The 13,897-nt window shown below is 37.4% G+C and overlaps 1 protein-coding gene across 2 annotated transcripts in view; it reads right to left on the bottom strand.

The window, feature by feature from the left end:
• Positions 1 to 1,784: 1,784 nt before the first annotated feature.
• Positions 1,785 to 13,897, bottom strand: part of nf2a (NF2, moesin-ezrin-radixin like (MERLIN) tumor suppressor a) — a 43,258-nt gene continuing 31,145 nt past the window's right edge. Inside the window, exon 16 of one of the 2 annotated variants that reach the window (XM_058070669.2) lies at positions 1,785 to 2,029. In XM_058070669.2, the coding sequence (XP_057926652.2) occupies positions 1,865 to 2,029 (165 nt within the window). In that variant the 3' untranslated portion in view covers positions 1,785 to 1,864. Of the gene's footprint in view, positions 2,030 to 12,563; positions 13,579 to 13,897 lie in introns of those variants that run through there. The other variant, XM_058070671.2, reaches the window with a different exon arrangement.

Below are 13,897 nucleotides of genomic sequence, written 5' to 3'. Positions count from 1 at the left end.
CTTATCAGAAGTGGCGCTATTTGTCCTGCTTTCCAATTTCTGAGTTGCGGTGCGGCGGAGGGCTGATAAAGAGCCACGGTGCTGCGTCAGCACTTTGTACATAAGTCAAGATAAGGCTGCATCACGCAGGTCATTAAAAGCAGCAGCAGTCGCCGCCATGTTGTTCGTTAAACAACACTTTGATGAGACTTAATGCTCCATTAGGCGTGCGGGGCTGGGATTTATTTTTTTTTTTTACGTGATATGAATGCTCATTAGTCCTGAAAAAGAGGCTTCACATGAACGCACCCGGGACAGAAGACCATGACGTCATCGGCTCCTCTGGCGACCCTCACGTCCTTCAAGATAAAAGCTCTTCCTTTATGTTGTGTACTCGGTAAGGAAAATAACACGGATGTGCTCCTGGGGGAGCAAGAGGGGGGGGTGATTTTTTTTTTTTCCCGCCAACCAACTTTCCCAAAGTTGCAGGGATCAGTGCAGTTATTGAATCACCTCCTCAATGCCTCACCAGGGATGGTGGGGGGGGGGGGGGGGGGCGTTTCCCTGGTGTAAATCAATTATTCACAGTCCTCTCCCGGGATGTACGCCGCCTGCCGCCTGCCGCTTCCCTGGGTTGACTCAAAGTGTGAGCGTGCTGGTGTGGAATGTTCCGGATGGGAGCTTTAGCATAATGGCAGCGGGACACAACGTTTTACCTTCCGCCAAAACACACGTTCCGCCCGGCGACAAGTGATATTTCTATCGCTACTTCCTGGCGTAAAACTACAAAAATAAACCCAACTTGTTTTCCCCAAAGTGATTGATACGCCAAGGAAGAACCTTTTTGGTGCAGATCAGGTTAAAGGTGCATCAAGGCTGTCCAAATGGGTGTAACGGCTTGTTACTAGTGTGATGAATAAAGTACTTTAATTCTTCATGTTGCGTGACAAGTAAATTAATAAAATGAAATATTTATTTAAATCTAAATTAATTAAAATAAAATTAAAATAAAAGCAAAACATGAAAGAATTAAATAAAACCAATTAAAATGACACTAAACTAAAATGAACAGAAATAAAATAAACATTTAAAATTTTAAAAATCCCCCAAAATAATCATTTTAATTTAACAAAACTATGCTAAATTAAACATAAAATTATATTAAAGTAAATTAAATAAAATGTGTTAAAATAAACTCAAATTTAATTAATTCAAATTAAACAACATTTTTAATTGAACTAATTTAAACTGATTCAAATTTGACAAAATGAAACCAAACCAAACGAAATGAAACCAAGTATAAAATAAAATAAATAAAATAAAATTTAAATGAAATGAAATTTCATATAAAATAAAACATAACAAAAATAAAAATAAAAATTAATTAAAATTAAATTAAATCAATTAGGAAAGGTAAACAAAACAGTGGTGAGACCAGCCATGTTGTTTGGTCTAGAGACAGTACCACCGAGGAAAATACTTCATATTTATCTAGTATTTGAGAGTAAAATAATGCAAATACTATATAACTAGCATTGTAGCATTGCCATTTTTGTGGTTAGGTTAGAGAAGTGGTGTCCAAAATGCGGGCTGGGGACCTTAACCTTTTACTACAACAAAAAAACGAGGAAAAGGAGTAGAAGTGCTGACACTAAGAACAGAAATTGACATATGTCAATCAATCAATCATGTTCTATGTATGCTTAGTGAAAGGATTTAGAGAAGCCGGCAGTGGTTAAAAAAAAAAAAAAAAAAACGTCCGTGTGACAAAACCATCTGACAGACGTGGCCCGGCGGCGCCGCCTAAGTGATGTTGATTGATCCCGCCGGCGGGCGGCCGTCGATAATCCAGAGCGGGCGTCTGCGCCTGAATGAGACGGAGCTGTCAATCAACATCAGCTGAGGGGCTCGCGGCTCCAATCGATGGGAAAACTGGCGTCCGAAAGGATTTGTGGTTCAAGGAGCTGACGGCCTTGATGGAGATGTTGATGATCAGGAGGTTGCCTACAGCCACGACAGCTCCAAAAATGTGCACCCTGGAGAAGGAGTGCTGCAGCATAGCGACAAGCCGCCGTGACCAACTCATTTTAGGAGAAACAGAAAAAAAGGCATCATTTAATTTTAAAAATTTTATAGAATAATATGTAAAAAATAAATCTGTAATATTAATTGTTAATACATTTAAAATGTTTAATAATTGTATTTTATTTTTTATAATTTTAGTAATTTTACAAGAATAAACTGCTAATTTTATGAGAATTTATTTTGTATTTCATAAGCAGAAAGTCGTAATTTTAAATAGCTAATTTCAAACAAATAACGTTGTAATATTACAAGTTATAATATTATGAGTAAAAAGGAATAATTTTCAATTCATACTTTTCCGAAAATAGAAACAATTATGAAAGTAACTTGTAAAGAGTTTTAATTGAAAAAAATTCAAAAATAAATAAGAGGAGAAAAACAAGTGGGGAAAATTTGTAATTTCACAAGTCCTATTATAATGAGGAAAAATTCATAAATTTAATTTAATACTTTTTCAAGAATAAAAATATAATATTCAGAGAATTTTTTTAATTAAATTTGTAATTAAAAATAAACAACATGTAATTTTTCCAAGAATAATGTGGTAATATGAGATAATCTGATTTTTTTTTTTGGGGGGGGGGGTAATTTATTTTTAATTGAATAAAATGTAAAAAAAAAAGCCATAAATTTACACAAATATAAAATGTTTAGATTCCGATAAACAGAATATTGCAAGAAAAAAAATATACGATATATACTGTTGCCATATGAGTAAAATGTATCATATTAAAAGGAGTAATTTTACAAGAATGAACTCATATTATTCTGAAAAAATGACTTTTCCAAGCATAAAGCCATAGGAATATGAAAAAGGTCTTCATTTTACAAAATAAAATTTAAATATTATGACAAACGCGTAATTTTACAAGAGCAAAGTCATAATATTTTGATAAAAATAGCAGAGTTGTAATATTATGAGGAATAATGGGCGAATGTGCGTACCGACACGTGTCGAAAGGTCGCAGCAGTGGAAGTGGAAGGTTACGAGTGGCCCGTCCTCGTACGACACGATGTCGCTTTTACGTCCTCGTAGGGCTCGCGGCGAGTGTCGTAAAGTGTCGGCCAAGCAAAGAGCAGCCATGAAAACGACAGAGAGAGAGAGAGAGAGAGAGAGAGAGAGAATATTCCCTCCACCCGGAGGCAACGCGGCGTGGAGAATTTTAATGAAGTCACTCATGGCCGAGCGAGGTCTTCCATCCACTCACGTGAAGGATAAGCTGCAATGTGAGCAATCAATATCTATAATCAATAATTTTTGTAAAATTACTGCTTTTTCCTCACAATATTACACAACTTTATTCTTGCAAAATTAGGAATTTCCAATTTTCAAATGTATTCTTATAAAGCTGCGACTTTTCAACAACTGTTTACAACGTTGACATTTACGCCAGCCATTTGGTGGCTAGTCCAAAGCCTAGGCTATTAATGGTAATGGTAATGGTTTAATTTCATTAGAACATGCATCAGATTACAATTGAATGCATCACATAATCAGTTCCCAGTTCCACATGTCCAAAAGGAGTAGGAAGAAGCAAAGCTTATTAAATCCTACCCCTCCATCTGGTACTTTTACAATCAGTAACTGTTACATTTGTTCACTTCCTGCTTTCCTAATATAGTTTAAGTTTTTTTTTTTTTTTTTTTAATTTTTTAATTAATTTTTAAAATTATTTTTATTTATGTATTTATTTATTTAAATTTAGCGGGACTTTGAGGTGAAGCAAAGCTTATTAAATCCTACCCCTCCATCTGGTACTTTTACAATCAGTAACTGTTACATTTGTTCACTTCCTGCTTTCATAATATAGTTTAAGTTTTTTATTTATTTTTTTTAATTAATTTTTTTTATTAATTTTTAAAATTATTTTATTTATGTATTTATTCATGTATTTATTCATGTATTTATTCATGTATTTATTTAAATTTAGCGGGACTTTGAGGTGAAGCAAAGTTTATTAAATCCTACCCCTCCATCTGGTACTTTTACAATCAGTAACTGTTACATTTGTTCACTTCCTGCTTTCCTAATATAGTTTAACGTTTTTTTTTGGAATTTTAAAATTTTGCAATTTTTTGTCCCGTACCGAAGTACGAGGTGATATGAGCATACAATGACATTATGTAATTAATCAACAGCTGCAATACGGAAAACAGTCTTTCTCATTTTGCGCCGTGCAAAAAAAAATCATATTCTCGTCATTAGCATTTTAGCGCAGTTGTCGGGCGACAAAGGGGCAGCGTACGCGAACAACGACGGAGTGCGACACAATGGAAGGTTTTTGTGTGTGGTGCTGCAGCTGCCGATTGAGCGAGCGAAGGGAGGAAAAAAAAGTCATTACGGCGGCGACATGAGCCAACAGCTGGTGTGTGGAAGTCTCACACACACACACACACACACACACACACAAACACACACACAATTGATTTCATCATCTGGGTTTCCAACATTTGCTGCTCGTGAAAAGGAAGCCGAGACGTCTCATGCTGCTTTCATGGCACCGGGTGAGTTTAGCGTTCTAAAAAACATGAAAAAAAAAACGCATTCTTTGTGATTCTTGACATTTTTACCTCGCTCATCCAATGCAAGACTTGCATCAATAAATCCTCGTTTTTACAAAGACTTTCCATCCACGTTGTCAGAGACGTATTGATGTGTGTACATACGTAGTACGGCAATACTACAAGTGTACTGCATCACACCGGGAGTGCAGCAAAGCCACTAATTAAGTCCAATGTTGCACAAATTCTTGGGAAACCTCACCAGATTTCTAAACTGGGACAGCGCCATCATATGCTAATTCACCCGCTAGCATGGTTAGCGTTATGTTTTAGCTGTTAAGAATGTTTAAAAATGGTGCAATTTTCGGCTTTGGTCTTTCCTGTTGAATGCGTTTGTTTTTCAGACTTCTTTATAAGCTTGAATGAAAAAAATGTTGGCCAAGTAAAGACTTTCAATGCAACAGTGCTTCACGTCTTGTTGCACTTGAATGATAGGAAAGAATGCCAAATAAAGATGCCAACCGCCTTTACATCCATGCTTTGTCACTCAACTTTTAATTTTTTCATTTTTTAAAAATATTTATTTATTTTGAAGACAATGTTTTATATTTAAATCCAAGAGTGCCACCCTACTTTCTACGCTTGTAGGACTGTAAAGAATGCGTAAAAAATGAAGCAATTGTCCTTACATTTGCCCAAACATTTGCTCTTAAGGTTGGCAGTGTTACAGTAACTTTTTTCTTTTTCAAATTAACATAATTCATATTTTTATGTCTTTTTAAAATTAATTTTTTATTTGAAGACAATGGTTTTATATTAAATTTGTGCATGTTTCATAAAAAATGCAAATACTTAACTTTAATCATTTTCTGTTTCTTTTTTGTTCTTTACAATTAAAATTTATTTATTTGAAGACAATGTTTTTATATTTTTGAAAAAATTGCATTATTGACATTCAAAAAAGTATTTTTATTTTATTTAAAGACAATGCTTTTTATTTTAATAATTTTCTTTTGCTGCATTTTTTCTGTTTTTATTTTTTTAATTGATTTTTATTTGAAGAAAATGCTTTTATATTTTAATAATTTTTGCATTTTTGATATTGTTGAAAAAATATTTGACAAATTTTATTTGTATTTGAAGACAATTTTTTTATATTTCAATATTTTTCAAGTTTTGTTAATTTTACACATTTAATTTCTTAATTTTTATGTATTTTATTTGATTAACACATTTTACTTTACATTTTAATGATATTCTCTTTTTTATTTTATGTTTTTGTTTTACATTTTTAATTGTTTTAAATGTGTTTAATTTGTTTTTATTTGAATACAACACTTTATATTTTAATAATTGGCCATTTTTTTTTCGTTTTAAAATGTTACATTTTAAAGTTTATTTTACATTATTTAAGAAAAATGTCAATAAAATAATGCTCTTATTTTTATAATAACTTTTATTGTTTTATTTGAAAATGTTAATATTTTTCATTTTTTACATGTAATTTGAACAACTATGAATTATTAGTCGACAATGCTTTCATCTTTTAACACCAACGGTTCTTTACTTCTTTTTACACTTGTACGACAGTAAAGAATGCTTAGGAAAATGATGCAAATTGACTTTTGCCATTCAAGGTCAAAGTGGAAACCTGTCGACTTAATAGTTTGACCCTGGAACAGACTATTTTTCCCCATGCTAAAAATGGTATTGATGAATTCCAATATATTCTTGTCTTTCTGGCTTTCACATTTTCCCTGGAAGCACTTGACCGTGAAAACCAGACACCAGCGACTCCTCGTTACACTTTTTCTCTCTCTCTCTTCGCCGCCACCGCCGCCGCCGCCACCGCCGCCGCCACCGCCGCCGCCACACATTCTCATTGATCCGCCCTGGTTTGTTTCAGGCCCGCTCGCAGGCTAATGGAAACAGGCGGGAGAGCCAATTGCGGATGATCCCGATGAAATTAGGCCTGTAGGACCCCGCCGCGCTTCGCCTCCCGCTCTATTGATATCAGCCCCTCCGCCGCCGCGATGAAGCAAATTAAACCCACTCATGTGAAAAAAGAAAAAAACACACAAAAAAACAAAAGGCGAGCCAGCGCCGCCATGTTGGCAGGTCCGCCAGGAACGACGCAAGGCTACTTTCATTTCATTTCTTCGCGTCTCTCTGATTGTTTTGAGTGAGTTTCTTGGCTTCACAGCCGATAAACGACATCCCTGGTGGAGTCGCAGGAAATAGACGATGAAATAAAACGCATCTCTTTTTTTTTCTTTCAAACTCTCGCTTTGACTATTTATGAAAAGTGATTCTGAAAATTGGACATTTCATCCAACATGGCCTGTAATCCCGAATCTAAACAGATAAATAAAGCTGTTATGATGGCCACATCTTGACCCTGGAACAGATCATTTGTACTTACACAGCAGTTTACTTCTTTTTACACTTGTATTACAGTAAAAATAGGCTAAAAAGTGCTTTAAAACATTGCCTGTGTGCTTAATAAAGCTTTTGTGATGGCCACATGTTGACCCTGGAACAGATCGTTTGTAGTTACACAGCAGTTAACTTCTTTTTACACTTGTAGTGCAGTAAAAATAAGCTTAAAAGTGCTTTAAAACATTGCCCGTGTGCTTAATAAAGTTTTTGTGATGGCCACATATTGACCCTGGAACAGATCATTTGTATTTCCACAGTAGTTAACTTCTTTTTACACTTGTATTGCAGTAAAAAAATAGGCTAAAAAGTGCTTTAAAACATTGCCTGTGTGCTTAATAAAGCTTTTGTGATGGCCACATCTTGACCCTGGAACAGATCATTTGTAGTTACAGAGCAGTTAACTTCTTTTTACACTTGTATTACAGTAAAAATGGGCTAAAAAGTGCTTTAAAACATTGCCCGTGTGCTTAATAAAGTTTTTGTGATGGCCACATATTGACCCTGGAACAGATCATTTGTATTTCCACAGTAGTTAACTTCTTTTTACACTTGTATTGCAGTAAAAAAAATAGGCTAAAAAGTGCTTTAAAACATTGCCTGTGTGCTTAATAAAGCTTTTGTGATGGCCACATCTTGACCCTGGAACAGATCATTTGTAGTTACAGAGCCGTTAACTTCTTTTTACACTTGTATTACAGTAAAAATGGGCTAAAAAGTGCTTTAAAACATTGCCCGTGTGCTTAATAAAGTTTTTGTGATGGCCACATCTTGACCCTGGAACAGATCATTTGTACTTACACAGCAGTTTACTTCTTTTTACACTTTTTTGCAGTAGAAATAAGCTAAAAGGTGCTTTAAAACATTGCCCGTGTGCTTAATGAAGCTTTTGTGATGACCACATCTTGACCCTGGAACAGATCATTTGTAGTTACAGAGCAGTTAACTTCTTTTTACACTTGTATTGCAGTAAAAATGGGCTAAAAAGTGCTTTAAAACATTGCCCGTGTGCTTAATAAAGTTTTTGTGATGGCCACATCTTGACCCTGGAACAGATCATTTGTACTTACACAGCAGTTTACTTCTTTTTACACTTTTTTGCAGTAGAAATAAGCTAAAAGGTGCTTTAAAACATTGCCCGTGTGCTTAATGAAGCTTTTGTGATGGCCACATCTTGACCCTGGAACAGATCATTTGTAGTTACAGAGCAGTTAACTTCTTTTTACACTTGTATTGCAGTAAAAATAAGCTAACATGCTTTAAAACATTGCCTGTGTGCTTAATAACGCCTTTGTGAGGGCCACATCTTGACCCTGGAACAGATCGTTTGTAGTTACACAGCGGTTAACTTCTTTTTACACTTGTATTACAGTAAAAATGGGCTAAAAAGTGCTTTAAAACATTGCCTGTGTGCTTAATAAAGTTTTTGTGATGGCCACATGTTGACCCTGGATCATTTGTAGTTACACAGCAGTAACCAGCACCGCCTGCATGGACGCTTCATGGTTGTCACATGACGCTATTTAGGCCTCGCTGTTTGGATCTCGGAAGGAGGCGTTGAGAAAGTCACACGAAAGGGAAAAAAAAAACAGTGGAAACGCGATTCGGTAGCCTAAAAATAGAGATTACAGGCGGGAGAACTTCCAGACCTGACGGCGGTTTGAGTTTCTTTGCAGAGTGTGTGTGCGTGTGTGTGTGTGTGTGTGTGTGTGTGTGTGTGTGCGTGCGTGCGTGCGCGCACTGGGACGTCTGCCATGCTGATGTTAGCGAGGCCAGCATCTTGTGTGTGAAGCACATGAATGAAAGGCGCTCTCAGCTCCGTGCCGCTTACATAACATCTGATGATGACATCCTCACTCAGCACACAACAAGTTGGCCTACTTGGGAGTTTTAGCGCACCTTTGATGCCATGCCGCCATTGTCAACAAACGCGTCCATGAGATGGCGCTTAGCTACCTTGGTTCGCATCTCCACCAGTAAAACACGTCATTAACGTCACGCTTTACTTCTTTACTAAAGGCTGCTGGCTTCTCATTGGCTACCCAAACATGCTAACACAGGATCGGGGTGTTGGAAAACTGTAGTGTTAGAGGGTTAGGGTGTTAAAGGGTTCAGGTATTTGGGTGATAGAGGGTTAGGGTATTGGAGTGTTAGAGGGTTAGGGTGATAGAGGGTTAGGGTATTGGGGTGTTAGGGTGATAAAGGGTTAGAGTTCTAGATGTTAGGGTATTAGGGTGATAGAGGGCTTGGGAGATAGGTGTTAGAAGGTTCGGGTGTTAGAAAGTTTGGGTGTTAGGGTGATAGAGGGTGAGGATGAGGGTTTTTGGTATGAGGGTGTTAGACGGTTAGGGTATTAGTGTGTTAGAGGGTTCGGGTGTTAGAGGGTTAGGGTATTAGGGGGATAGAGGGCTAGGGTGATAGGGTATTAGGGTGTTAGAAGGTTCGGGTGCTAGAAAGTTTGGGTGTTAGAGAGTTCAGGTGTTAGGGCGTTAGGGTGAGAAAGGGTTTTTTGGTATGAGGGTGTTAGAGGGTTAGGGTATTAGGGTGATAGAGGGCCAGGGTATTAGGGTGATAAAGGGTTAGGGTGTTAGAGGGTTAGGGTATTAGGGTGATAGAGGGCCAGGGTATTAGGGTGATAAAGGGTTAGGGTGTTAGAGGGTTAGGGTATTAGGGTGATAGAGGGCCAGGGTATTAGGGTGATAGAGGGTTAGGGTGATAGAGAGTTAAGGTGATAGAGGGTTAGGGTGATAGAGGGTTCGGGTGTTAGAGGGTTAGGATATTAGGGTGATAGAGGTCTAGGGTGATAGGGTATTAGGGTGTTAGAGAGTTCAGGTGTTAGGGTGTTAGGGTGAGAAAGGTTTTTTGGTATGAGGGTGTTAGAGGGTTAGGGTATTAGGGTGATGGAGGGTTAGGGTGATAGAGAGTTAAGGTGATGGAGGGTTAGGGTATTAGGGTGATAGAGGGTTAGGGTGATAGAGGGTATTAGGGTGATAAAGGGTATTAGGGTGATAGAGGGTATTAGGGTGATAGAGGGTATTAGGGTGATAAAGGGTATTAGGGTGATAGAGGGTTAGGGTGATAGAGGGTATTAGGGTGATAGAGGGTATTAGGGTGATAGAGGGTATTAGGGTGATAGAGGGTATTAGGGTGATAAAGGGTATTAGGGTGATAGAGGGTATTAGGGTGATAGAGGGTTAGGGTGATAGAGGACTAGGGTATTAGGGTGATAGAGGGTTAGGGTGATAGAGGGTATTAGGGTGATAGAGGGTTAGGGTGATAGAGGACTAGGGTATTAGGGTGATAGAGGGTTAGGGTGATAGAGGACTAGGGTATTAGGGTGATAGAGGGTGTAATGCAAATGTAGTAGATGTTCCAAGAAGAGATATTTTCTACTCCAAGTGTAGAAAAAAGTCTTTTTCAAAGAATGGCATTCCAAGTTATTGACTTGCTTCTCTTCTTCCCTAGAAATGACTAATCAGACCCGGGAGCCTCAAAGCAAGATGTTCCCCTCCTAAGTGGGTCTCTGAGGCCATTTCTCTCCAAAACAACGCCCCCCCCCCACCCCAAAACGCTACACATCCGGGCAGCTCAGCCCGCCACAGAAGTGGGTCAGTTTAGTCCGGTTAAGATGGATGACAGATGAACAAGTCGTGCTTTTATGATAATTAATACCCTCAAGACCTGCCTGACATATTTTGGGGACTTTTCAAAACAAAAGGGAATAAAGACTTTGATGATAATGGACGCCGTCTGGCCACGTCATATGGGATAAAGGAGGAAATATTTGGCATAAATTATTGGCCACCACTGATCACGATGGAGATACACTAAGGCTTACGTTCATCACATTTCACCAAAAGCTTCTAAAACAGGCTGTTAAAGTTAAAATAGCTAAAATATTCCAAAGCAAAATACTGTATGCTGGGTTGAATGTGCTGGTTATTTGTATTTATTATGCAATATTTACCTGCTTAGATTTCGCCAAAAGCTTCTAAAACAGGCTGTTAAAGTTCAAAATAGGCTGTTAAATATTACCGACGTAGCAAAAATATTCCAAAGCAAAATCCTGTCTGCTGGTTTTAATGTGATGGCTATTTTTATTTATTATGCAATATTTACCTGCTTAGATTTCACCAAAAGCTTCTAAAACAGGCTGTTAAAGTTCAATATTAGCTGTTAAATATTACCGACGAAGCAAAAATATTCCAAAGCAAAATCCTGTCTGCCGGGTTGAATGTGCTGGTTATTTTTATTTATTTTGCAATATTTACCTGCTTAGATTTCGCCAAAAGCTTCTAAAATACACTATTAAAGAGCTTTTGTTTTACATTTTTACATTATTGTGTTTTACATGATCACATCTTACATTAAGTAACTCCATTATTCCAAACCATGTTTATTTTTATATTCTTAAGATTTCACCAAAAGCTTCTAAAATACACTATTAAAGAGCTTTTGTTTTACATTTTTACATTATTGTGTTTTACATGATCACATCTTACATTAAGTAACTCCATTATTCCAAACCATGATTATTTTTATATTCTTGAGATTCAACCAAAAGCTTCTAAAACTGACTTTTCAAGAGTAACTTACTTCCTCTGACATACTGTATTTGTCAACACCGCCAGCGGCAGTTCTCTCATGAGGTGACTGTGGGAAACGATGTTCTCAGCAGGGAGTGTCTAATACGCAGATTTAATTCCCAGCCGAAAAGAAGCTCATTTGCATAACGGAAGGAAAGCATTCCAAAGCCATTACTGAGAATTTTACTGGGAGAAATCTCCATTCTGTGCCCGAGAACACATCAGTCTAACTGAAAGGACAGAAGGCGTTCACAGCGTTGACAGAAAAAGTATGCAAATGTACATTAAAGATGCTAAAAGCTAACCGATATGGGTCAATTTATGCTAAACGATCATAATAAAAGATGATAGTGTTACGTTATAGCTGACTAAACAACAATAAGGCTTGGCTGACTGTATTGCAATCGCTCCTCCGCGGTTACCAATACAAAGCTGGAGCCTATCCCAGCTGTCTTCGAGCGAGAGGCGGGGTACACCTCACGGACTGGTCGCCAGCCAATCACAGGGCACATATAAACAACCATTCACACCACACCCACATTCATAGTAGTACACTATATTGCAATTGCTCCTCCACAGTAATAATGCTAAAACTATATTTTGAAGGTTATAACCAGATTTTTTAATGTTGTAATTATGAAAATATTTAAATTGTAATTAAGGAATCCTACTTTGATGAAATTCACTTATCACGGTCAGGTCTGGAACCAATCAATCGCGATAAATAAACAGTATTGTGGTAATATCCATGACATAATAGTGTGGAACTCGTTTCTGTCCACATAACCGAAATAAAAATTAGCATATGCTTGCATATGGCCAGAATAATATGAATGATAATAGAGGTTTTTTGTTTGTTGACAAGTTTAGAGGTAAGGCATTCAGAGTAAAGGCAAATTTGTTGCCATCTAGTGGCGAGTTAATGAATTAATTTTTCAAATAGGAATGTTTGAGGTTCTCATGCAGTAGATATGTATGTATTTTGTTCATCATACACTCCAAATCAAAATGTTAAGACTGGATGAAAAATTGCAAGAATTTGCAGGCTGTTCATCAGCTTAATCAAAAGGCGGGTCCCCGTTGGCTGTCCGTCAAGACACGGGACCATATCTCGGCCCAAATGAAGTTTGTTACTGGTGCTGAGTGCAGTCCAGCAACCATCAGACGGCATCTGTCAGAGGAAGCTTTTAAGAAGAAAAAACTCAAAAAATTGCCCGTTTGGAGAGAACCAAACATGGGACATTAAATCATGGAGGGAAGGAGAAAATATGTAACCTTGATGGCTTCCAAGGAGATCCGACCTGGGATGTTTCCCTTCGATGGAGCAATGGAGGTTTAGGTGCACTTCACTGACAAAGGACTCTAAAGTCACTCTTTTGTTCCCCTGATTGAAATCCAATTGGGAACATTTGCGGATGGATGGCAAGCAATGTTTACAAAAACGGGCATCCCGTTCCGGACAGCTGATGCCCTCCGTGAAGCCATCTTCACCACCTGCAACATTCCCACTCGCCTCCGGAAAAACAGGCATCAAACATGCCCAAACCAATAACGCTATTTTTATTTTAGCTATAACTAGTACTTTTGACCTATTTCACTTTAATGCTTTTTAATAATAATTTTTTGCAATTTTTCAACTTTGTAATATTTTGATCAGGAGTGTATTTAGTACTATTACTTCATTATTAGCTACAAACTATTATATGTACTATTACACATTTCTAGCAATTGGTTTAAAGATCAAGAGACGTACTTCAATGTAACTTCATGACGAAGTTATTATATTATGTAAAATGAGATGATTTAGTAGTAGTACACCCGCTCAGTACGCTCAACATTTTTCATTTTAAAATGAATCCCAAATGATGTGTGCGTCACGTAGCGGCGGAGGAATGTTCCAGGACAGGAAGGTTGGCAGAACGTTCATGAACACACTATTTTAGAGTTCTTCAAAGAAGGCCACTCTGGACTTGGTGCTCTGCAGTGTCAGCTGTGGAAGATAGAAAATGGAAATGGAAAAAAGTGCAGCACCGCGTGGGAGTTACTGGTGGAGTGCAATCAGTCACCATGGAATGGATTTGTAATATATTATTGTGGTACAATAATATTCTTGGGGGGGGGGGGGTTAAAAAGAGAGCAATTTAGGAGTGCAATCAAAACAAAATTATCAACAACCCTTACATTTCATCATCTTGTCAAGGCACAGACAATACCATAACACAGGGGTGTCCAAAGTGCGGCCTGCTGGCGGCAAAATCAGAAACATTTTAATAATTTTAATTTTAATTTTAATTTTAATTTTAATTTTA

The sequence above is a fragment of the Doryrhamphus excisus genome, linkage group LG3 (assembly GCF_037039965.1).
Source record: "Doryrhamphus excisus strain RoL-2023G ecotype Guam linkage group LG3, RoL_Dexc_Guam_v1.1, whole genome shotgun sequence".
Taxonomy (NCBI): Eukaryota; Metazoa; Chordata; class Actinopteri; order Syngnathiformes; family Syngnathidae; genus Doryrhamphus; species Doryrhamphus excisus.
Note: the sequence above shows the minus strand (reverse complement) of the source record. Positions and strands in the feature narration are given on the sequence as shown.